This window comes from Opisthocomus hoazin, chromosome 8, assembly GCF_030867145.1.
Source record: "Opisthocomus hoazin isolate bOpiHoa1 chromosome 8, bOpiHoa1.hap1, whole genome shotgun sequence".
NCBI classification, from domain to species: Eukaryota; Metazoa; Chordata; class Aves; order Opisthocomiformes; family Opisthocomidae; genus Opisthocomus; species Opisthocomus hoazin.
This window is the reverse complement of record NC_134421.1, coordinates 20,128,451-20,154,528: the sequence shown is the minus strand read 5'-3', so window position 1 is coordinate 20,154,528 and position 26,078 is coordinate 20,128,451. Positions and strand designations below refer to the sequence as shown.

Genomic DNA, 26,078 nt, shown 5'->3' with positions numbered 1-26,078 from the left:
TGTTTTAGGTTTAGTTCTACCTGCATGACAAATTCAAAGTTCCTTCGAGCATGTCGTGGCTGTTTTGTTAAATATGTGTTAGGAAAACACTGGAACTCATGAAAAATAAATCTCTGATAGCTCAGAGCTGTGGTTGCCCAGGGGTGTCTCACAAATCTTTGGAGCACCAACCTTAGGAAGAAAACCTCCTTTGTAAACCAGAAAATACCTAAGGTACCAAATAAAAATAGTCCTGCTCTCACAAGCTGCCAGTCATCACCAGAAGCACTATGCCAGCTGCTTCCTCTCTGCCAGGCACAGCTGTAACAAACAGCAAGGGAAGAAACTCAGAGAAACTGGCTGATTCCACGATTAAGTTAAGGGGAATGGGACCTTCTCTTGTTCTGGGGACTTTGATCCCATCTGCTTGTTCCCTGCCCCCTCCCCATGTACGTAATGAGAAGAAGGACGACTGTATGTCCTGAGAGACCCAATGTATGTCCTGACATCGATAATTTCTCTAGTTTGTGCTTGTAGAAATCTGCAGGGGGATGGAAGTGGCTTATGGGTCCCTGCTAATTCATGGTGGGAAAAGGAAAATCACAGTACTAAACTGTAACCTGAATTTTGAAGTGAAAGACATTAACATTCAGGACAAAAAAAAGTGAAGGACAATCAACCTGAATGGGTGTAATGTTACTGCTGTGGAATAAGGCTTCTGCATAGAGCAGGCAGAGGCAGCCTGGAGTAACCCCAGCAGGCAGGTTTTTTGTCAGCAAGGGAATGCAATATCCTCTGCCCTGCACTGTCCACCGCCCGTTTCCCACTGCTCTGCGCCGGCTGCAGGTTTACCCGTTACAGCACTTTGGGCAGAGTACAGCAAAGAGCTACACTTGCACTGAACCCTTACCTTCACTCTGTGTTCTCTTGTTTCCACGTGTGGCTTCTCCTGACCCTTGTTAACTCATGGAATGGTACACGAGACCCCAGGGCAACACAGAGTCAATGATAGCAAGGGTTTGTTTTTTAGCAAATTCCCTATTTATTTATTTATGTTTTTTGCCAGAAAGAGGAACATTTTGGGCTGCAGTTCCTGCTGGCAGCAGCAGCCGGGCTGCGGCTGGCAGCAGAGGTGTTACCCTGGCTGGCCGAGGGTCAAGGCCGCTGCTCTGCACCCTCTGTCCTGCCAGAGCACAAAGCGGAATGTCTCGCTTGGGCAGAGCGGGGGGCAAAGTTGCTGGCAAAGCTGGAAGGGAAATTTCATTCAGGATCCCTGTCCTCTACCCTTGTTGGCTGTGGCAGTTGCAGGAACCGTCAGAGCATAAGAAGCAGCCAGTGTTTCTAAGTTGTTTTCTGCATCCCTCATCCACATTTTTACTATTTCCAAGCAGCCACGTCTATCCCAGTCCCACTAAAAGCTGTGAGCAGCTTAAAACGCCCCTTGCTGACTGTCACCCTCTACTGTTACGTTTGCTTATGACAAGGAGCAGCCCACAGCTAATCCTTTCTGTCTGCTAAACTGCACCCAGAGCCGAGCACCCATTCTCCCCATTGCTCCCAGTCCATCCCTCTTGAGCTGTACCTAAGCCCACTGACCTGCTAGGTCTCTCATGCCATGGCTCAGGCAGGAGTATTATCTAGCAGTTTGCTAACACGTTGTTCTCTGGCTTGTCTCAATGGCTGGGACTGGTTTCAGAGGACACAGGCACATGTTTGTTTGGCAAAAGAACCACAGGATGTCTCCTTGAGCCATCAAATTACTGTAGCAGCTGAAGGTCAGCTAACCCTCCTACCCAACACACCACATATGCAGATTTCCTCATCAGGAATGGCTGGTACAAATCCTTCTAGGGACCATAGCATTTCCTTCAGAAATATTTTCGTTAGTGCTTCCCCCAAGAAACTATGAAATAGCTAAGGATGAGCAACTCAAATCTGCCAAACTTGTGCACAGTTTGAGTCTCCACACCTGCTGCGCTCCCCATAGTGTGAGTAGGCTTAACAGTTTCATTTCTTTAGTGATGCTACTTTTTCTTTGGGGAGCTACATTTCTGTAGCTAGTGTCTTAGTGAAAGGTGCCCAGGTTAATTTGGTTACTCCACAACACATCACTTCTTACGGCACCACAGAATGGTTGAGGTTGGAAGGGATCTCTGGAGATCATCTAGTCCAGTCCTCTGCAAGTCCTCAGCTAGATGCAGTTGCCTAGGGCTGCATCCAGCTAGGTTTTGAATATCGCCACATGCGGAGACGCCACAACCCCTCTGGGCAACCTAGTCCAGTGTTTGACCACTCTCACAGTGGAAAATGTTTTTTTATATGTTTAAATGCTTTTTCCTGTATTTCAATTAATGCCTGCTGCCTACTGCTTCTTGGTCTCTGGAGGGCTTAAGGGGGATCTTATCAATGTTGTAGGAAGAACTGATATGGGGGAAGTAAAGAAAATGGAGCCTGACTCTTCTCATTGATATCCAGTGAGATGAGAGCACTGCAATTGCCAATTCCTTTTACTTTCCACCCCATGCTGCATTAAGGAGCAGCTAATTTTTAAAAGCAGGAAGTGTGCAAGTATCCACCATCAAAAAATGGAGGTGCCTTGAATTTTTAATTAATTTCTAAAACTCTGCACTAGGAAGTAGATTGCTAAAATACTATTAAATTGTGAGATTAAGTGGAGGGATCAAGGACAGGTAGAGCAACACAGTGCTTTTTCACACCTCAGTTATCGCCTTGAAACAATCCAAGGTCAGGTGTAAAGGCAGCCAAGTTCTCATCTCATTTTAGCACCTGCTGGCTGACATTCCTATTACAGAAATCATCATGTCTCTGCCCACTTTTACTGGTCATCTCAAAAAAGAGAAGGACTGTATCCAGGCCATTATAGATCAAGCTTTTCCACATGAAGCAGTGAGGAGCAGTGTATTTACACAACAGAGATTTATTACATTCAAGAAGCCTAAAGTATCTGGTTAGTTACAGTTAAATTCCTGGAATAAATTGACAATATTCCAAACAAGACTTTATCAGCTTCTTTGCAATATAGTCCATTTTACTGGCATGCCGTTCAAAGGTTTCTGTTGCAACTCATCGTTAGGAGAGTTACGTAAAACTTCATGTAGGAATGAGTGACAAAGGTTTTATTTATTTCATATTATTATCTGTTGACTTTTAAAGACCTAAGTAACAAGACAGGTTAAGCAACAAGTCAATGATTAAACTGATAAAATGAGTATCAACTATGCTAGTTTTAAAAGCGATTTAGAAAGCATGAAGTACCAAAATATAGTTTGCTGAGTTGTAAGTACATTGAAGTACTAAGATTCTTCTGTTCTACTGCTTGTTTACAGTCTCTGATATTTGTTAATTATCCTTTTTCTCAGGCAATTTATTTTTGTATGATCTTAAATGTCAGAAGAGAGATGTGTGTTTGGTAAATTTCATTTTTAGGTCAACTTTACAAGACAATTGGGTTATGCTTTGTTAAATTTTCCTAAAAGACTTTAGAAATGATGCTTCTTCAAAGCAGACATTTTTGAATTAGAGGGTATCGTGCTATAGCAGTGACATCAAGGTCTTGCATAGTTCAAGGTTACAGTTCATCACCTACTTGAATAGCAGTTCCGTCACTGGGAAAATAGCAGTTCCCTCACTTTTTCTAATTTTTGGTTATATTTCTTGGACTAAATTGAAAGTGGTAAGAGCTAGGTATACCCTTCCTTGGCCCTCTCTGGAATGAATTGAATGTGGACAAAAAAGAATGCAGTTCCATGGTTAATGTACATATCCAGGACAAAAATATTTTCTGTTTTTAAAAACTGATATTGCTACATACCTATTTTTTTTTCCCTCCATCAATCTTTTATTTGGCAGGATGTATGTTTATTGGCTGCACATTAATGAGACACAATCTGAAATACAGAATCATCTGCTATTATCTGGGTAATTTCCATGCATGCAGAAAGGAATCCCTTTTGTTGTGTTTACAAGAAGATTACTTTCTGGCAGCATGCATTACATGTTGGAAGTCATCAGTTTAATGATGTTAGAACAGCACCAGTTGTACCTGCTAATCACACTATTACTCCAGTATTTGGTACCTTTGATGCTCACGTCAACTTCTACTGCTGTGTTTATCATCATCAGATATTAAAGGGGAAAGACTGATGGAAAAAGAATAGGAAATTATTTTTGCTCCTCAGCTGTCAGTGACATTAATTTCTTTGTTAATCATGTGTAGAGATTCTATTTCCTATTTCCCTTGAGTAGAAGTAGCATCACTTACACATAGGCACACGTATATGCTTCAGCCAAAAAAAATTTAATGTGTAAGTTTGCTGCAGCTAAGGCTCAGCTGTAGTCGACACAATAACCAGAACAGCAGCTCCCTAGTTATCAGTCATTTGTGCTGTGTTTTAATTTTTCACTCAAATGTAAGAAATCAGAAACTTGAACTTCATTTTCCACACTACATTGTGGCTGGTTCGTGTGGCCTGGGGATGTTTTTGTTATGTAGTTCTGTACGTCAAAGAGATTAGTGGGAGGGCTCTTGATTCCTGCTGGGGCCCATTTCTCCGCTAGTTTCTGTCAAATCAAAGATATAACACCAGGGCCAGCTGCTTGGTCCAGCCTTTGCTCTGAAGAACTTTCTAGCCAGTATTTCTGTAACCGTAACACCTTCCTTTTCCCATTTTCCATAGTGGTAATCAGTTTCTATGTCCAAGAAATGCAAATATGGCTAATATGGGCTAGTGAAACACAGGGACCAGGCCCACAGGCTCTTGAAGACTTATTCCACCATGGGTTAGCAGCTGAGAAAGGGCTGTCTCCTGTATAAACATAGCTCTTCCTCAGGGTGGACAACTCCATTTCTGAGAGGAAATGGCAGTTTTGGGGGAAGCCTTGTAAATTCAGAGATTTATAGCCACAGTCCCCCAATAGCTTGATGCTATTTTAAGGAAATCTTGAGGGAAAGGATAGAAACCTCGAGGGAAAGGATAGAAACCTCTAATTTGACTCTATATTTATGACGAGCCTGTGCAGAGGGAGGAACAACAGTTTATGCTGCTGAGTAGATGCACTGCCACATTTTGAACTGATTTTTGCCCGTTTTCACATAAGTTGTCTCACCACACACACCTATTTAGGGAAGTAGTTAAAGTCTAAAATTAATGAATTTGCAAGACTGCCTTCCTTGTGCAGATTTGATAGGAGGTGCCACTAAAGACAAGAAACAGAACTAGACAAATTTCCCATGCACGTGATCTACTCTGCTGTTATTCTCTAGATAACCTGGTTTTGTTATACCTTTTCTGTTGTGGGAGGAGATGGGAACATGAAAAGTATCTGCCAAGTGAGATCTGAGATAACTCAGGGATCTTCCAATGCAAAGAATTCATATTTTGGGATGTGATCCAATTTTGCACAAAGAGGGTAGTCAGATTAGGTTTTTGTAAACGAAGCTCTTCTTCAGAGTGAGCCCAAGTTAATACTTCCATGAGATGAGTAACATCTGCATTTCCTGATTTGTGTTAATTTAATAGACTTCATATTGCAGTTAATTTCTTTCTTCCAAAAAGGGAAGTACATTTTTTTCAGAATACAAGGATGTAAACTGAAGTTTAGGAAAGAAAGGAAAATAAACTAAATCCTTTCATTGTCCCAAAAGCTATTGTTTAACATCCTCATAACTTCCCCTTCAACCACCCCACTTTTCTTTGGCCTTCAGATCTCTTTCTCTCCTCAGTACCAATTCTTTTCTAGGTGGAAACCCAGAGGATGACCTGACTGACCTGGGCTCTAGCACATGAAAAAAGAATCCTCTGCGCTGTTCTCTATGGTCTCCCTCACTCTCTTCCATTTCACTCCTGTGTTTCTTAGCCCCCACTACATGGCCACTGCCTGCTCATTTGCTTGTTACTGCTAATTATGGCAGTAAATACCTCGTGCTTTTTTGCACTTCCATGGCTAAGGAGACAATTGTCCTAGCAGAGCCATGGCCATTTCAGAGCCCTTTACTGTAATATGCCTCAGAGTTGTGCACCAGTTGTCCCTTCACCATCTTCCACAATGAGGTGGGAAGGGCTCTGGCAACACAGTCATGGCTGACTGTTGGAATTAAGGTGGAGGCAGTCGAATACGATATACTTTCTCACTTTTCTGAGTTTGGCATTATCTCAGCTATGTCCAGCCCCTTTCATTTTTCCCTTAGCTGGATGGAGTCTTAAGTACTCTTAGACATCTAGTCTAAGTTAGACATCTAGTCCTGCTACTGCTCCTCTTGCCTGCTACAAGTGACCATAACCATATTCACTGTTTGTTCAAATTCTGGTAGGGAACGAGGAAGATCCAACAAAAGCTTTGAGAGCTGCTCTATATGGGGGTCCTGAGGACACTAATATGCTTTAACAGCCCTGATCAGCCTCACCTGGGGCCTCCCACACACCCTGCCCATGGGCTCAGGATGCTATTTAAGCTCAAGCCTGGGCTTCTAGTTCTGGTTTGTGGTGAGATGTTCTTGGTACTGCCTCTTCCTGTCCTGGCTCATAGGTGGATTTTTTTCTAGGTTGACTGTAGATGTAAACTGTAGCCTGCATCATCTCTAGTCCTGCTTTTACTCTGCCTCCTGGGTAGACATCAGGCAGAAGCTGCAGGTAGTGTGTCTCCAGTCCTGCATCTGGCCCTATCTCTTCCTGCTGCACTTAGCTGATCCCTGTTGCTTTCAGCACCCTGGCCCCAGTCAGGCACTGTGGGACTATGCCCTGTTAGTGGGGCTATCTTCAACTCCTGGCTTATTGTCATCATGGAACAACCCTTCTCTTGTTCCTGCCTGATGACCAAGTGTCTTCCTTGCAGAAGGAGGAATGCAGCATCTTCCAAAGAGTGTCCTGCATGATTCCTTATAGCCAAGTCTGATATTCCTCCTCCTGGATGCATAGGTAGGTCTAATGAGCTTTCCATTAGCTGCTGAGTGTGTGATGTCCCCCTGTTCACTGGGTGGTCATGGACCTCTTGGGGCAGGATGGGGTAGTTCCCTTGGGCTTTGCTCTGGGGTCTGACATCTGTTCTGCAGCCCTCCCTCTCTCTCTATAAGCAATGAAAGCATTCATATGCCTGCAGTGCTTCAGAGCATGGTAGAGCCTCCTCTAGAACAATAAAGTATAGAACTGAGGGTTTAAAGGCTAACAGTGACTTTGGCTCGTCAAGTAGCGTCAGCGGAGGCTCCTCCTGCACCTCCAACGGCTTACACTGTTCATTCATACGATGTATAGACCAACCTGAAAGAAATGTCTTCTTGTTAGCTACTGAACTAGTCCTTTTAAACATCTTTCTTTTTCCTTGACACTAGACACAGTGTGAGAAACAAGCAGAGGTTTAAAAGTTTGTAGAATGAATTAATTTTGTGTGAATATTTTAGCAATTCAAAAGCCCATCTAAAAATATCCCAGAATTAATAATAATTCACTCATCACCTTTGACATTTAGTTTAAAAGAACCCCTTACTAATGAAAGGATAGTGCATTCACTTACTGGAATAGACCAACATTTCATAACATTTTTAACTCTCCAAATATTTACATAAATGAAGGCTAACCCTTATTGAACTCAATCACTATCATACTGTATAACATCAAGATGTCAAGAGCAAAAAATTGAAAGAATAAAGTATACATTTACTCTGAGGCCTCTAGAACTGCTTATTATCTAATACTGTACTAACATATCTAACTTAAAGCTGCGATTCCTCTAGGAACTTAGAAACTTGTAACTCTGTGGGGGTGGGGAACAAGCATGTAATATTAATGCCTTAATTAAAATTTAAAATAATGAGAGAGAACCTAATGTGAAATAACCAGAACTTATTTACTGAACAATGCATTCTGAATTTTAGTTGAAGTCAGCTAGAGGGAGGTAGACTAATTTCCCCATACTGAAGTTTAGTATCTGATTTTGTAGCTGATTCCACATATGCTCAGCTCTCCTTTTGCACTCAGGCAGCTGTAAGATGGTACCTTGTTAATAACGTATATGCTCTGGCTAGAGCATTTTGGCTAACTATTAACTGCCTGCCCTCAGGGGGGGAATTTCCCCGCTTAGGACAGATTGTTCCATGGTCATTTTACCCTTCATGACACTCCATTTTAAATATGTGAGTGACAAAGACAGAATATTGGATTTCATCAAGGCACAACATAGGAATATTGGATTTCATCAAGGCACAACATAGGATTGTTGAACAAATTTTGCCCTGTTCAGAAACTGCATGATCAGAGAGCAACTTATAATGAAGAGGTTCTGATTAATGACTTATTCAATAAGTGAAACTAATATTAAAAGCAGAGTTATTCCTATGCTTTTGAAATGAAGGAGAAAAAAAGATGAACAGCTACTAGAGTTAACTCACTGAAACTTTGCACCTCATTCCTTTCCCACTTTTTTAGCCTGTACTGAAGCAGCATTATCTATTAAGATTACTTTATTATGAAAACATTTATCATAAGCTGGTGGTAATATTTGCCATCTGTCAAGAAATTAAAAGCTTCATTTGTTGTCTAGAGTGGTGAATAGTGATATTTCTGGTGGTGCCTAAGTAAGAGATGGCAGGTCTGAGGAGACAGACCATGACCCAAAGTGGTGCAGGTGATGCATGTCCTCTGTGTAGCAGTAATAAATAAGAGGTGCTGCAGGGATGAAAGAAAAGCTGCAGGTGACACTGCTGTTTAGTGGCAAGTGTTTATAATCAAGTTGGAAATACTTTCTGAGCTGTAACCAATGGTTTGTGCTGAGGCAGAGTTTGGTTCAGATGAGCTTGGTCTATCAGATGAACACAGACCCAAGACCTCTCAGCAGCTGTGACTGGCTGTCATCTGTACAATGCTGCTGGAGCTGCAAGCAACTGGCTGAGTAGGCAGAAAGCCATACAGAGGCTGACAAGATTTTCTATGCAAAAAGGAGAAGTTACTGGTCATTTGTGGATGTATTATTTTCATATTTTTTTAATGTTTGGTGATGCATTCATAGGGAAGAGAAGGAAATGCTGAAGGTGAATGTCCAACCTACCTTTTCCTGCTTTCCTCCTACCTCCCTCTGTGCTAGATTTTCCCATCCACACTTTTGAAGACAAACTACTCTGTTGCCAGGATTTGTCTTGCCTTTCCACGGCTGAGGCCATGGAGCTAACTTGTCAGTGCAAGTGGAAAAAAGGCAGTGTAGCAGGAGGAAGAGCAAATGGGAGCTATGACAAAATTTTGAATTCTTTCATGGAGTGTGGATTTTATGAAGCAGTGTTTTCTAGACAGACAGATTTCTAGCCCTGAATGTTGTATATATCCTTATTTTTGTAGCTGAACATATATTTGCACTGATAATGGCATGGATGTATTTGTGCTATTTGTGATTACAGAAGTAAAATTAGTATTGTCTATAGAAGTTTTAGGATGTCAATTTTTGGAAATTTAAAAAATTACAGCATGCAATGCTATCTTAAAATAAGGCATTCTATTTATAAGCAACTGGATTTGAATATTTTCCCTTCCTCTTCTCTCCCTTGATGCTATGTAGGTAGTGTAACACCACAGAAGATATATTTCATTTGCTCTAATTCTTTTTTGTTCAAGTTTCATTTGCACATCAGCCACAATAAAATATGAACACCTGGCTCAAACTAGTAATGCCACATGTTGTTGCTACAGGCAACGTCTCCTCTTTTGATCATGTGGATTCTTTCTTTGCTTTTTCCAATAATGTCTTGAAAGTATTGATTAGTGGACAAAGCACCACTTTGCCGCTTTCCTCTATTATTGTAAGGAAAGGAAAAATGTTTTAATGTAACAAATTTGTGAGTGAATAGGAGTCTTAAATTTGGTTTCCTCTGTGGTGAGCTCTTTGCTGTCTGACAAACAGCATCCACAGAGGAAAATGCTTTTTGAGGGAGAACCTTAACTGAAGGTTCGTCTCTAGGGACTTCTAAATAGCAATTGCTCTGTGCTACGAACCATCTAGGACCAATGCTGCAGGAGGCTGAAAGCTGAAAAAGAGATTTGATGTCTTCAGAACTAGCTGAGAGAAGGAAAGCTCCATGAGACATAATAGAACATGTGTTCGACTTCTTGGCTCAGCCTCCGCTTCTTCACCTGGTAAGGCACAAATCCCATCACTGGCCTTAGGATGACCAAAGAGGGGGCTTTTTTCGCATGTGTTTCCTAGGCACCACTGGAGTGGACAATTACTGGAAAGTGTCAGATGGGATGTTGGCATGTTTGGACTTGTGGACACCACCTCTCTTCTGTAGATAGGGTTGTTTTGGAAGAATTGTCTTATTTGAAAGTATTTTCACAATTTTGCTAAACATGAATTTGTAAAACAAATCTCATCGTTTACAGTAGTGATGGCTGCCAGAGTCAGAAATGAGGACTGAGAGAACCTTAGCTTTAAATGTACTTATCACATGGCCAGTGTCTGCTGGAAAGAACTGTAGGCATAAATCCCTGAAAACAGTACCCCCTTGGGAGTGATAGTGTCCCGTGACAGCATTATGGCATCATTCTCCCATTGATCTCTTCAGAAACCTGTCATACCATGTGTGTTTGGCTGACTACCAGATGGATTTGAAAGGGACAGAACACATGAGAAATACCCTTTATTAATTACATTTTAAACAAAATGAAATAAGCTTGAGGATTAGTATACCTTTGAAAATTATTTTTTTCTTGTAAACTGGGGAAAAGCGAGGGAACTTTACTTATGGTAATTTCAGGGCCAGTAGTGTCACCTTTCTCCTAGAGCACTGTGTTTGCTGCCCAGTACCTCTCTTTTCTGGAGCAGGAGGTACAGCTTGTGTCTCTGTGTATTCACTCCTGGTCAGACAGTGCAAATATGTAGAGAAGGACGGAGAGCATATACCATGTGGCAGACATGAACTCGCTTACTATGCGTAATGCTGCCAACTGTCCTCTCTGGCTGAAATTTGTATCAACACCACTGCCAGATCAACTCCTCCCCACCAGATATCTTTAGCAATGTAAAATAGGGAATTATTACCCTTGCTGTGTAGGTGAGATGTTGAAATACAACAGCCTGGATTTGTTCCACTTTAAATTCCTCTACTGGATAAGTGGGGATGTAGTTTAAGGTCCCCTTTCTGTCAGTGGCAAGAGATCAGCACTTTCATATGCAGCGCAGCCCACCCAGAATGTGATTCACCATCTACAGGTACATATTTCTTCTCTTATGCACAAAAGGTGCATGAGTCTACTGAGTTTAAATTTAAGGGCCTTAACTTCATGCCCCAAGCTTTATGGGATAAGCCCAAATCAAAATGATGCAGTTTGGTAGAGTGTGGCAGATCCAGGAACCAAACTTTAATGTCCTCAAATCCCTGTGCTGCTGTAACTTATAGCCTGTTCTGCTTCTTCAGTACTCAGCGTAATGCTAAAAAGTGTAAAGAATAACAGAATTACTTAGAAGTCAAGTATATGTCTTGGTATGACATCTAGGTTCCTTGGGTGGTAAAAATTAAGAGCCTGAGTGTATCATAAAAACATACATGTGAAAGAAAAGTGTTCTAAACAGCAACAAGGCAGTACCACCCCACTTTTGAGCCAACTTCCCCCTGCACCCAGACAGAGTATTAATAAGCATCTCAAGTCTCTGTGCTGATGGACAAGCTGGGGTTCACAACATATTAATACAGCCTGTGTTTGGAGAGTTTCGCAAAGAAAGAATTGTTAATGAGTAATCCTTGTCCATTAGGGCACTGAGCCAATGAGCCCAAGCTTTGATTCATTGTGTTATCACTACAGGCTTCTGCTAAACCTAAAAAAAAAAAACAAACCAACCCAAAAAACACAAACCAAAAATGTTCCTGTGTGGGAATCGTTAGGATACTGAACTGAGTGCAATACTGTCTTACATCCCGCCATCCACAGTCTTCCAGAAAAGAACAGTAAGTAATAATTCCTTAAACTGATAGCTCTTGCTGTTGTGTGGTATAAACGCAATTTTCTCACCTGAATTATTTAGTGGATGTTAATGGATTTTTGACCAGAAAAAAAAGGGGTTTTTTTAAGCTAGTAGTTTATTGAAGAATAATATAAGGAGAAGTAATTTCATCTATAAAACTGGTGCAACAGCAGGAATTGCCCTTGGGAAAGAATGTTAAGGCCATGAAAAATTATGACAGTGTTGGAATTTGTCTTTAGCAAGTTGGCTTCTGTGTCACTGTAAAAGAAAGCATAACTTTGATACTGAGTCTTTCCTGCAATAACACTGTCTAGTTAATTATGTGATTCAGCTTTAAAATTGTACTGGTTGGTTAATTTTTTTATCCTTTTAGGAACAGAAAATGTTGTAAATGTGATAAATGAGAGAACAGAGGACAATCCACAATGGAGAAGTTACATTTATTTTATGTAATTTCTTGGTTTTTGTGTACAGATTCCAGCTGCATCTTCTGAAGTTCAGGACTTTAGGACTTATTTCACATAACTAGCACAAGCAAAAGTGGGTTTCACATTTCAAGTGATTACTATTTGAATCCACTGCAAGTTTTTAAGATAACAGCTTATTCTGAGTGTTCCTGCTAGCTAGGTATCTTCAGAAAACTATAATTATGGTGGGACGCATTTGACTTTTGTTATTTTTGTTGCTATTGCTTGCGTTACAGAGAACCCAGAGATCCCAAACTAGATTGGGAGTCCAAAAACAGGTTAAGAAAGAAGGCTTCGCAGTTTTATCAGGCAAGACAGGAAAAAGTTGCTGGAGAAAGAAGTCGCAGAGAAATGGTGTTCAGCAGGTCATCCCAGGGACAGTCAGAAGCTGGCCCCACTCTCTGAATTTACTTGCCTACCTACAGAAATGCCATTGAGACTTCTAGTAGAATTTTCAGTTCTACCTATGACTGACTTCAAGATATATAGTTTCCCCTTCAGAATGAGCTGTAAGAATATCCTGTATTTTTTCTGTCCTGTGTGTCTCTGCTCCTCTGATTTTAAACGTCATATTAAAAAAAATCTAACCAGTAAATTTCAGACACACAGAGTAAGACCAATTCTCCCTCTGGTTCCCAGACTTGCCTATATTGTTGCTTGTATTTTGCATCAGTTGCTGTGTAGCTGCCAGTGGTGCCATGCATACCAAAATGATCTGGCAGCAAAAGGCTAGAAAGTAGGAGCACAAATCTTCCTAATGTTTTCATGTCTCTTTGATACACTGTAAAACAAGAAAACAAATAAAAAAGTGCCTCTCCAATGAGTGAGGCACTACATTAAATATTCTACAAAAAGCCTACAAGGACAGATCAAAAGCCTGTGAACTAGGCAGAAACCTTCCCACTGCAGTTAACAGTGTTCGGATTGGGCCATAGATTAATGATGTTACTGAAATTTCTCTTTGAGCAATTGGTAGCCGGAAATAAATGTGTAAAGAATAGAACAATATTATAGGACAGGAGGAGGCAAATGCACCTCACTAATGTTTGTGGAAAATTTTGCCAGTGCTTTGATATATTTTCCTTTACTAAATAATTGAAATGGATTCAATTATTCTTCTGAAGGTAAAATGCAATTAGACGATCATGGAAATTTCCTGATGATCAAATGTATTTTTACTTTACCTGAAAGCATGAGGCTATGTTGCTTTTGTCTTTCAGTAAGCCCAGATGATTTTAACTTTAATTATTTCATTAAGAGGCTTGGTTTTGCATACACAGAAGCTAGGGGAAGCTTTACTATTGACAATAGTAGGGTCAGAGGTAGTCCGCTGATAAGAGTCCACAATAAATCTGAAACTTACACCCACATGCATGTGCATATGTGTATACATATATATTTGTATACACCCGGGAACATATATCCCATAAGAAAGCTGAATAAACATGCATGTACATACATATGGTGAAAGAACAAATCACATACATAATACTGTATATTTCTGTTTTCTCAGTTAAACATAGAATACATAAGCATGTGTTGATCGACTGTTCTGAACTACCCTAAAGAATAAATGTAATAATATTATATGTAATTCAGAGCTCTTAGTATGCAGCTGCTGAAAATAATCTCAAGCAATTGGGCATAGATTTTACTTTACACATACCGATCTGTTTTCCTTTGCTGTATAATTCTGACCTATGAAAATAATCTGAAAGGTGGTGAGTAAATAGTATTTTTAAAAAGGTAACTAAAATAATTCTGTGGAGGGGTGGGGGTGGGGGAATTAACTTTCTCCATACCTCTTAACTTCTCTGGAGTCTCTTATTTTGGAAAGCAATATTGATTTTCTGTGCATCTATTACTTTTATGTCAGCTCTTATCTGATACATTTTTTTGCTACTCCTGAGGATGGAATATCAGTCAAGTTGGTTAAGATATTCCAGATTCATGTTGATAGAAGTAGCTAAAAGATACACTTGATGTAAGGAAGGAAGCATGAGGTAGAAATAACTGTGAATATTTAGTCATACGAAAGATGCCTGTTAATATCAAAAAGCATTCCTCTATTATGTGGCTTTGGTGGATACAGAAATCTGAACTAAGAGTGGTTGCTGATCTCAGTTCATGTAGATGAATTATTCTGGAAGCTGAGATGACATAGCTTTATGTCCCCAGCCTCTATCTGTGGAAAGAATACTTCTGCCAAAAGGTTCTGTGCATAGGTGCTGCAGATGGCACCCTTTGTCACCCAGCCATGTTGCCAGCAACCTGGGTGCCTCTGTATGTCTGCTGGGTGGGACTATCCCACTGGCCAGATCAATGCTTCTGGAGTTGCCCCATGGGAGTTGTAGCCAGCTGCGACCACAGTTGCTTAACTGCAGCAACAGCCTATGGGGATTAGGCTGAGAAGAGGCTAGTGACAGGCGGTGTGTTGTAGAACCAGCTCTTTCAAAGCAGAGTCCACCCTTGGGTCTGTGAAGCCTTGTGGCACTGATTTATGGTGACCTCTACTATTTCTAGAACTGAACTATGTGTGGAACAAGTGGTGCTTAAATGCTCTATATTGTGTTCCTGGTGTAGGTCTGAAAGCTGGAAATCTGTAGCTGCTGCTTTTAAATACTGGTGAAATTCACTGGCTAAACGTAGTATAGGATAGGTAGCTCACAGCAGGCTGGATTCAGGAGTAAGTCAAAGCAAAATGTCAATAGTATTTAATGAATAGTTTGGTTTTCAGGCAAATCTACAGTAGCAATGCTACATGCGATGCAAAATATCTTTCCAGCCTTTTTAATGGTGATCATCTTGTGCCTTGGAGAAAACCCCAGAAGATAGGATTAATTTCTTCTGTGAAATCCAGTAAGTGGTCTAAATCAGCTGAATATATTAAAGAAAATGAAGTATTAAAAAAAAGATGGGAACTGTAAAATCATCATGAGCATTTAACTCAAACTGATCATCCAGATCAAAATTATTGTGGCAGGAGCGGTAGAGTTACAAAACCTGCAACATCCTATTGTACTGAGAGATTGTGACAACAACATCCTCAAGTTTCATACTATAAACAAGGCAGTATTAATGGCACCAGGGGTTGGTTTTATGTGTATGTAAAGAATAATAGATTCCGAGAAGTCTATCCCGAGTTTAGAGTGATATTATCTAATGACATGTTAAAAAATTGAATGTCCTCATAGGAACAAGAAATAAGTTTATAAACATTTCAAAGAGTGTAAAACCACAAACACTATATTAGGCTTTAAAAATATAGCTTGCTTGCTTTCTCCTTATTTGCAGCACAGACTAGACAGATGCAGGATATATAACTTAAATGCTATTGAAGCTATGCATTGAAAGTCTGACTGTATAATGCCAGTCTGACAAAATACTTTAGAATGGATGTATTATTAGGCCTGTATTTAAAATAACCTGGTATAACATCCAAAATTCCCTAAGATAAGTTCTAGGCTCTATACGTACATATAGAAATTCACAATCCCAAACCTGACTTGTTATCACTTGCAGTGTTAGCTCCTCTTATAGGATCTGAGAAAGAAACATGCGAAATAGGAATAGTGATGGGATGTAATCTTCAAGTCTGGCTGCAGGGAGAGCTAATCCTGCAAGGAACTGTAAGGGTTGCACACTGGTGGGCTGCAAGAAAGCTACTGAAGGGCTTGCACATGAGGAGAGGGTGGAGATGGCCCCTCTTCTCTGGTCTTCAGCAAGAAAATCCAGAGAAACATTTGGGAGCCCTCTAAAGATGCTTCATTTTGATGTTTCTCTTTCTGACCATTATAAGGGTCCCGACTGTGCTGGTACCTTCTCCCATGGCAGAACCCTCGTAACAAAGCTCTAAGAGGCACCCCCTCCCAAGGGTCTGTCATGGGCAGTTCATGAGAAAACTGTCTCACAATTCCTGACAGCCCTTTGCAGCCATGTAGGAAGAAGCCCCAGCTCTTGGGCAGCAGATACCTTCCCAAGCAAATGTGGTGGCGGAGCAGTAAAATGGTTGGAAGTAGATGTGGGCCTACTGAGGTGGCTGGGCTGATTATCAACCCCCATCCCAGGATATGTGGAGTTTTTTTGCTGTTGCAAAACTGTGTTTCTGTGCTAGATTTGAGACTGTGTTTACATGTTCTTTGCCACAAGAACCCTATCTGGTCTGTGATACAAGTAGCTTTTGACATTTCTGAGTAAACTGTTTAAATTATCTGTCGGCAGACATTTAAAATGCATCTGTCTAATTAGAGAGCCTTTGTTTATGTTAAGAAAGAACTTAATGAATCCTTACAGACAAATCTGAGTATAATTACACAGTGTGCTTGCTGCTCTCACAAGCCACTTCCCAGTCTGCTCAGCACTGGGCCTCCTGCTTCATTCACATTTTTGTTGGATGACTTCGCTTCTGCTCAGGAAACATGCTGAGCCCCCACTGGGAAGCAGACTGGGCTGTAACTCTCAAACACCTTCAGTGAGTGGAAACGTAGTCCCAAAGATGGTGTTATTCCCCATGGGAATAACACTGAAAAAAAGAACTAAGGCTATAAAAAAAAAAAGATTTGTCAGCTATATGCAGGATCCTCTTGGTGTCTGCATAAACCCTTCAGACACCTCCTTGTTGGGGCTGTATGATCTACTGTTGCTGATGGTCCTGCCCCAAATGCAGTCTTGAGATGCCTCATGCCAACCACTTGAGCCAGACCCGGGTAAGGGAGCCTCTTGCAGGCCTTTCTCCCAGATGAGGTGCTGCTCTAGCTATAGCCTCTGCTCAAGCAGGGGGCAATGGGAGGTCTTTTGCCTCTTCTTTAATAGTTTAGTGGTTGGAGTGGGAAGGAGACGACCTGGGTACAGTGCCACTGTCAGCCTCTGGAGATGAAAGCTGCTCCATGTGACCTGCTAGGAAAGTATGCTAGTGAGCAGGCACAAGCATCTCCCAACCTCCCCAAGTGAGAGTTATACGGCTCCTTGAGAGCACAAAGGGAGCGAGTGGGTGAGCCTGGTTATTAGGCCAAGGCTTTGCTTTCTGTTTTTGCCACCATTTATCTTGTTAAGACAGTAATTACTGATGGCAAGATAAAGAACCAGTTACTGGAAATTAAACTCATGTTTTCTGGCTTGGTTCTTCTAACCTAACCATCAACTTACACTTTTTCAGTAAGTGAAAACAACAAAATGATGAAAGGCTGATGAAAGTATAAGGAAAACACCTGGTATTTCCTGGAAGAGGGGCTAGGCAGCATGTGCTCAGCAGGTCAGACAAGTGCTTCAGTCTGTGAATATTTGAATAAGATTGAGCATAAACTGCCATTACTTTTAAATGAACAGCAGAAGAAGGGCAAATAAAATATACCAAAGCAAGGAAAATACAAACAAACTAGATGCAGCTTTCAAATAAGAAACTGAATTAGGTCTTGTAACTTCAAGCCAGCATTTGTTACAGTAAATATTGAAACAACCTCTTGAATCCTGCATTACAATAGGTACACAAAAAATAGTTATCTTGTTTTAAATATTCTTTTTTCTTTCTGTCTTTCAGGGTCTCCTTTCAACCTTTTTCTTAGAGTATTCCTCCTGAACTAAAGAATAAATGGGTTCTGAAATGAATTTAATAGGACATCACCAGCTAGCCACTGCTGATGGGTTTTCTCTTGCTGAAGGTCCTCATTTTTTTGGTAAGTCACCGAATTAGGTTAAAATAGCAAGCTATCCTTTACTCGGAAACCTAGAAGAAAATGTACTGAAGTATCAAGTCAAGGATGATATGTGGTTGACATACGCCCACCTTCTTGAATCTTCAATACCTATGGAAGGAATAATGAATAACAGTTCTGTGGTGTTAATGTAATCCTGCACACTATTGCTCTCCTCACTGCTCACAGCAGAGCTTGTAGGTTGTTTTTATAACACTGTTCTAATACCTGAAACCATTCAGCAAAGACAGACCTTTGTATGTAGGCAGGATGTTATCTTCATGTGAGTCATTTAAATGAACCTGAGCAGATATATTTTCAGTTAACTTGTAATAAAATTATACTGCAAAGTATTTGCATTGCCATATTATGCAAATTTATGAAAGTAATTTCACCTAAATTAAAACCATTGTCTTATTGAGACCATCAAAATCTTCCGCTATTAACTTCAATGCACAAGAAAATTCTCCTTGCTCCAGTTCCACAGAACTTTTCAAGGCTAAGCATGGGTTTGTTAATAAATGAAGAATTCCTTGTCAGTATTTTATAAGCATGGAGAAGCTGTTTTCAGTTATACACACTGCTAAGAAAAAACAAGAGAATAATACATTTTTTAGCCTTTCTTTTGGCAGCAGAGGGGGACCTTCATTGAATAACATGATACATTGAGGGCCTCACACATAATCCAGACCCCATAGAAAGCTGCAATACTTCAGAAGTTCCCAGTCCAAATAAGTCCAGAATTCTGTGTTTCTGAGTGCTGGAAAAATTGAAAACATTTCAGTTTCATCTAACTGAAAAAGAATAGTGGCTCAGGCATGGAGGCACTCTGACATGTGGAGCCACTCCTGATGCAGAGCTCTTGGAAGTCAGGAGCATTTCTCCAAATCAGACCACTTCCAGTGTCCTGCATCCTTATAGCCAAACTAAAGCACTATCACTTATGATAAGCAAAACTCTTTGCATCACTGTGTGTTATTAGGTGTTTTTCCCTAAACTGTGTTGGGTTTTGGTGGGAGAGATGCTTCTGCACTTGTTAAAAAAGCATATGTAAATAGCTAAAACACTTCCTTGCTACCTGTTAATTCCAATGTCAGGCCATGATATACAAAGAGGAAAATGATGTTCAAACCCAGGGTGCCAAATTTTATATCCAGGCATCCCTTTAAAAGGCCTGCATAACTGATCTACTTCAGATTTTTGTCAAGAAGGTTTTCCCCTTGATGTCTATTTTTCACTAAATATTTCATTATTTTTAAAGAGTAATGTTCAGGTAGCTTCAAAATACAAGGAAGTATGTTAATGTAAAATACTTTCCCTCCACACTGAAATCTTGCTGAAATTGTGAGGTCTTCAGAGGAAAGGTTGTGTCTCCCATTACAGGTATTCAGAGCTTAGCGCAATGGAAATTTAATTCAAACTGACATTTCTGTAACAGAAATAAATAATGCATTAAAGGGTTAAATCAGGGGTCGCATTAGGAAGGAGACTTGGCACTCCTGCTGTGCTTGACTTAAGCTGACTTCTGTTTTGTATAGCCTCTTGGTCCTGTTTTGCAGGATGTCACTCAAGTCTCAGAAGTGAATTCTTTACAAATTTTATGTCTTTTGCTTTTACAGCTGGAAAAAGCCATCAGAAATAATATGGAACTGAGTCCACAGAGAAAGTTACTCGTTTTTCAAACATTACTCCATCTATTCAAAATGCTTGTAGGAAATGGTTTTGCCTCTCAGTTTTATATTTGTAAACTACTTGCATTTTTTGACATTCAGTTTTGGCAGCTAGAGCCTTGCGAACCCAAGGAAACAGGAAGAAAGATTTTCTTTTAAATGGCCCTTAGAATATACATTTCTCCCAGGACTTCTCACACATTACAGCTCTGATGTAACACAAGGGAGAAATTGCTAGCTTATAAACACCATCCTTTATCTGCTCTTTCAAAGATGCATACTCACATTCTGTAAAAAACCTAGGAAATACATTATCTTCTCATTATGCTTCACTCAGCCTGTGGGGAGAGTGTTCTTAGACCTTAAAAAAAAAAAATCTCTAAGTGCATCTCCAAACACTAGCACTAGGTCCAGGTCTCTCTCTAAAGAAATGCTGTCAGTCGTGAGTTGCTCGTGCTGTGAGCCTCATCACCATGGTAATTTCAGGGCACTTTTGCATACTCGTCCTCAAGATTTCTGATTGCAGTAAGTTTCAGAAGAGCTTAAAGAAAAAAGTTTTCTGCCTTTCAGTAGTTAGAAATTGTTTGTTGCTATTTTCACAGTGTATGTCTAAGATAAAGTATCTCTCTCTGTCTTTGGAGTTAGTGTGTGTTAACTGTAGTTTTTCACTTCTATAGTTATGAGTCCCTGGAAAAAGGAGCTCAAAATGCAAATGAGAAAGGATCTTTAACATAGCAGAAGTGAGGGTCCTTCCTTTCCACCCTGTCTTCCTGGAGAACTGCTTCTATATTTCTACCTCACTACTCAGTGATTCAGAAACAACCTAGATCTCTTTACAGAAAATATCTTTTTGAAGAAGAGACCAAAACCAGATACACAGAATACATCCTCTATAGCATCTGCACACAAGATCAACTTTTTCCTCCTTGTAGCTCTGGTTTTCCCAGTGAGGGAAAGGGACTCTTGATGACAAGAAGTCCCAGAGGTGCATGGGTCTCTGGGATCTGTCCTGTCAAAACACTTCTCTTCCTCAATCAAACCCTGTTTTTATTTCACAAGCCACATTGAATTGAACAGGGCCAGCTATGTGATGACTGGTCCAGTTTCATATCCTGAACTAAGAGAAAGTGACACACCTGCCAATTTGCATTGCTGAACCCCTGTAATTTAGGACTGAAATCCTGGTCTCTTTTAAAACCTTTGGGAACTTTACAGTTCACTTTAGAGCCATGAATTTACTCTGTGGACACTTTTACCATGATAGGCATAAACTGATCTGAGCTCCTCTGCTTTGCTCCAAATCAGCCGGACACAAGCTAGAAGACAGAGGTGCATTAGCAGAGCACAGTGCCAAAGCTGACAAGCCTTGCTCTAAGGCTCAGTGATTCAGCTGGGACAGCAAGACTGTTGCAAAAAGATATTAGATAAAATCTTTCAATTGTCTTTGAAAGTTTTTCATATAATAATAATTCGTTAATAATGTTTTCATAACACAATATGTGTTAAATACCTGTGTATCCATTATCTTGTGTCTTCCCTAGGTTACAATTTCCCTTTTTTACAAGGGACTGAACTAATTTTCAGACACTAAAAATGTCTCCTTCACACTTTAGATGTGGGGGGTAAGTTTATATTTGTATGTAAGTAGCAGGCCTTTAAAGTAATAGCCCCATTCCTTTTTCTGTAAAAGCACCTTCTATAGGAGTTATCAATATGGAAGATATTAAGTGTGAAACTACGGCTATCAGAGATGGAATTATTTCTGAGAACCTAGAAAGATAAATCAAGACAGACATATATTTAATTTTAATAGAGATCTATTTTTTTTTATGGCCTGACAATGTTTTATTGCGATGTGACATCAAAATACAACAAGACAAGAAATGCCATCTTCTTTGTACATGTTCCTAGCAGAGAATTTTTGGGGTGAATGAGCACTCTTAAAAACTATATTGAAATGGACAAGGAAGAATAAACAAATAATGGTATGTAACAAAGGGGAAAAGAAAGCAATATATCTAAACTTCTCTTAAATATTTGACAATGTAAGAACAACAAAATGCCATTGAAATTTGTTGAAAATTGTTGTAGGCATAGAACAATGCCTAAGATCAGCTTGAAAGGCTGACTCCTTTTAGATAAATTTGTATTTGTTATGGATATGCACTTTTATAAAGAAAAGGTAGTAGGATCAAGTGTCCAAACTGATTAAACAGCTTCAAGATCATAAGATACGTTAAATAACTACTTGTCTTTAGCACTACCTGGCAGATGATGCAACATCTGGCTTTGTGCCTGTAGAGAAGATAATTAGGCCTGTAACAGGCCCCCCAAATCAAAAGGAAACAAACCAACACACATTAAAGTAGAAAATCGTGTATGTATATTAATTATGCAGAGAGCCAAACCAAACAGAGTGGCAGTCTGAGGAAAAAAAAAAATTATCGAGAAGGAAAGCAGATGAATGAGGCTCTGAGGGTGAAGGTTGCACCACTGAGCAAGGCACAACCAAAATGCATTTGTGAGATGCTCTCTATTGTGGATGTGTGAGTCATCTGTGGATCTTAGTCTGGAGACTGTTTCATGAAATAAGGGGAATCTTGCAGTCTGGGGCTTGATTCTCTGGCTATTTACTTCCAGATGTGATACTCAGACATACTTCTGGTCACATATCTGATGTTGGGTCTTAGTGGGCTCATCCACAGTGCTAAATGAAAGAGGCTGAAGACTGAAAGAGGCACAGCACCCTTGACTATCCATCTTGACACTACTCAACTCTTATTTTCCTCTGAGGCTCTGTTTTGGATTGCTTTAGTAGGTGTCTAAGACATGGGCTTACTCCAGGGACTGTTCCCAAAAAGGCAGCATGAACAAGATTGCGTTAGGTTTGGCTCCTTTTACCATACACTGTCGTCAGTGGGGGTTTGTACCTTCATACCTTAGCTGCCTTCAAACCAAGGCATGCCACACTTTCTTTCGACTTCATGCTGTCCCAGTCCTGCTGTGGTGCCATGCAACACAGCCCTCGCAATGTTACAGATGCTTTGAACTGAAATGACATATATTAAACAATAATATCTCAGAGCCGCAGTGAAGCTCTCTGGGCCCAGAAGAGTAAGGTCAGCAACAAAGGCTATGTAGTGTAGATGGATCCTGCCCACTCTAGAGAGAGTTAGTTACCCCAAAGTCACATAGATGGGAATCGATCTTTGACGTTTGGCTGTGGGGCAGAGACATCTCTCTGGCACTCTTCTATCTTGTTGTACAGGTGTGTCCAGTATGTACTGAGCACTTCGGCCTTTCTTGAGACTACAACATTTCTGTACTTCAAAAACATCTGTTAATCCAGTCAGCTAAAACCTGCTTCTTGTGATATTGAAGTGGTTAATTTACTGCACAGAATCACCTCACGTTGCTAAATACTGATAAAAATTTTGTTGTACGTAAACCACAATAGGTACAAAATTACAAAGGCTAGGCTGCTTGGGGACATCCCCTTGAATTGTAACCAATTTATATGCAGGCAAATCTACACTGGGAATGGACGTTGCTATTGTTTCAGACATTTACAAACAAGTTTCTCTGTAATGAAGTTAATCAGTAAACTGTATAACCTCTGGCCTGTGTCACTCTTTTGCTAATCTTAAAGAAAGTTCTCACAGTAAAGAAGTCAACAGGACAGAGACAAAGCAGAATTAAGAAGTTTTATTTACACGTAGTCTTTAGGGGGAAAAAAAGAAAGGGAAAGGAGGAACTGACTGTCTTAAGCAGAGTATCTTTCTTCAAGAAATGGTCAGACTGAAGACGGCCTAAGGTAGGATATTGTCATGTTTTCACTTGGATGTGTTTGTCATCTGATCTTGTGATCTTCCTTGGAACTGTTGGATGCTAGAAGGTTGTTTAAACCAAATGGTCTTTAAAGATCTCCAAATAATTCTTTAGAGTTAAATCAGGATTTCATTAATGGTTATGTTATGATTTCCAAATTACTTAATCCTGAATCTTGTATTACCTTTACGTTCCTTCATTAATATCCTATGAACTTGCAGCTCTCCATATTTTAAATGTACTTAGAATTATTTTCCCTTTAATTAGCTTTATACTACTGCAACAGTAATGTTTACACTGAAATGTGACCTCATTATGATTTCTGTAATATTCTGAAAAAAACATGTTATTCTTCAATCTGCATGTAACCTCAGAATAATTCTCCAAATTGAAAACACTTTCTTTAGTTCCTAGAAAGAAAATTCCCTTTAATTTCTACAAGTGGTTAAGCCTACATCAAATATTTTTTAAAGTCTTATGTAAAATATTCTATATAAAATTTAAAGGAACAAAAGCAAAAACTCTCTGAGTTTCAGTTGCAAGTGGTATTGCAGAAAAATATTTGTAAAATGATGACCATATCCATGTGAAGGCTTCACTTTGATGTTGGTAAGCTTTCCAGATTTCTGTAAAATGTTTTTCGTCGAAAAACATTTATTTGCAAAACATAAACTAAAAGAACTACAGCTATAAGAAGCATTGCATTTGTTTGCTGTTTAGCAGTCTTTATATAAAGATGTAAAAGGTATGCTTCCAAAAGGAAAAACAGAAAACTGTTACAAAATAGTTAAGGCCACACAGACAGAAAATATTGCTGTATTCATTGAGCTCAGTTCTGATTTCACTTTCACTGCTTTATGCTACTGCAAATCCAGCAATTTCAGTGGGCTGGCTCCTGCCTCGCAGTGGCAGCAGACCAGCCCATCTCAGACATCTACTAATATCTGGATAAAAGCATATGTCTATTCCTGTTGGCAAGATAAGATTACTTTCTTTTTGCGATAAGGATCTATTTGTTCTAGATTCACATGTACTTTGTAAAGCATAATTCCAAAAAATCAGTGTGGTTTTCAAATATTATGCAGGACAGAGCACTGTACTGTATGCCTCTGGAAGCAGAACCCCTTCAGCTTTTTTTGGAAGTCTTGTGCATGCAAAGGTCTGGGGAATGCAGCTCAGACCGGGCTCTTTGGATCAGGTCATAGAAATACTCAGTTTCTATTTCAACCTCATAATTTGTTTCATTTTTTTAGATAGTATTTCAGAGTAAAAGGACATTTCAGCTAAAAAATGAAACAGTTCCATTTTGAAATCGTCTTTATGGAACACCTCCACAGTTTTAAAGAAATACTTTTTGAGAGATTTTTAGATCGCTTTGGAGCAGACCGTTTCTTGCAACGTTTAATTCTAGACTCATTGATGATTTTGTGTAAAAAAAGTCGTCAAACTATTTTATTGTTTCATCTGCTCTGGGTAGAGAATGGTGTCTCACTCAGACCAAGCTGGCTGATTTCTAAGGATGAAATACAGATACCCACCAAGCCCTTCTAATAGGTCTACTTAAAACAAACAAACAAACAAACAAACAAAACCCTGCTTAAGCTAAAGTGGGAAAACCTACATAGTTACAGCCTAGTTGTCTTTAAAAATCAGTCTGGTCTCCATAACTAGCATCCAAGCACTTCACAGAGTTTTACCTGTAAATCTGTTTCACATAAAACAAGCCCATGTTCTCTCAGTCTCTCTCGACTCTGAGTGTTCTTCCTTTTCCCTTCCATCACTCTGAGCACGGAGTCAGTTCAGCTGAATTGTTTAACTCTGTGCCTGATACAGAAGGAAAAAGGAGATACAAGCTGGTTGGAGTTTTTTCCCCATATTTAACTTCATACTTTAAGACTCAGATTTTTGTTTCTTCCAGAAGCAGAGTAGAATTAATGATTGTGAAGATTTTTCTGAACATATCTGTAACTCAGATGGATCTACAGTGGTTTAAATAAACACCTAATATTGTCTCAGTATGTACTGCAGCTTCTTCAGCAGTCCTGAGTTTTCTAACAAGCCCTGAGATTTTTTTTTTTGCTGTGGAAGCAGTGTTGCCTTCTCTTCTTGCTGTTTCAGAGGCCCAAAGAATTTAGGAGGATGGTACACAGCTTTTATGCAAATTCCTGCAGATGGCATAAAGTTGAAAATCAACAGCTTCTTCCTTTTCATTTTGGGATCGTCCCACTTTCCTTTAGCAAACTCAATCAACTAAGTAATTACTAACTAGCAAATGACAACTTTGGTCTCCATGGTGGACAGATTCCTTTCCAAAGAGAGACTGAATGTTTTGTGTAATGATTGTGTATCTCACAATTTACGCCAGTTTTTGTACCTGAAGTACCTTGACCAGTCTTAATGAGCCGAAGTCTCAACAAATTAAAGACCGACCACCTACTCATTAAACCTACACTGAACAATACAGGTCAGCATCAAAACACTGCTGT

The 26,078-nt window shown here is 39.8% G+C and overlaps 1 protein-coding gene across 2 annotated transcripts in view; it reads left to right on the top strand.

Moving 5' to 3' along the window:
• The first annotated feature begins 11,782 nt into the window (after window positions 1-11,782).
• NR1H4 (nuclear receptor subfamily 1 group H member 4) overlaps window positions 11,783-26,078 on the top strand; it is a 41,027-nt gene continuing 26,731 nt past the window's right edge. The window contains exons 1-2 of one of the 2 annotated variants that reach the window (XM_075427643.1): window positions 11,783-11,920; window positions 17,941-18,076. In XM_075427643.1, the coding sequence (XP_075283758.1) occupies window positions 17,992-18,076 (85 nt within the window). In that variant the 5' untranslated portion in view covers window positions 11,783-11,920; window positions 17,941-17,991. The remainder of the gene's footprint in view (window positions 11,921-17,940; window positions 18,077-26,078) is intronic. The other variant, XM_009940123.2, reaches the window with a different exon arrangement.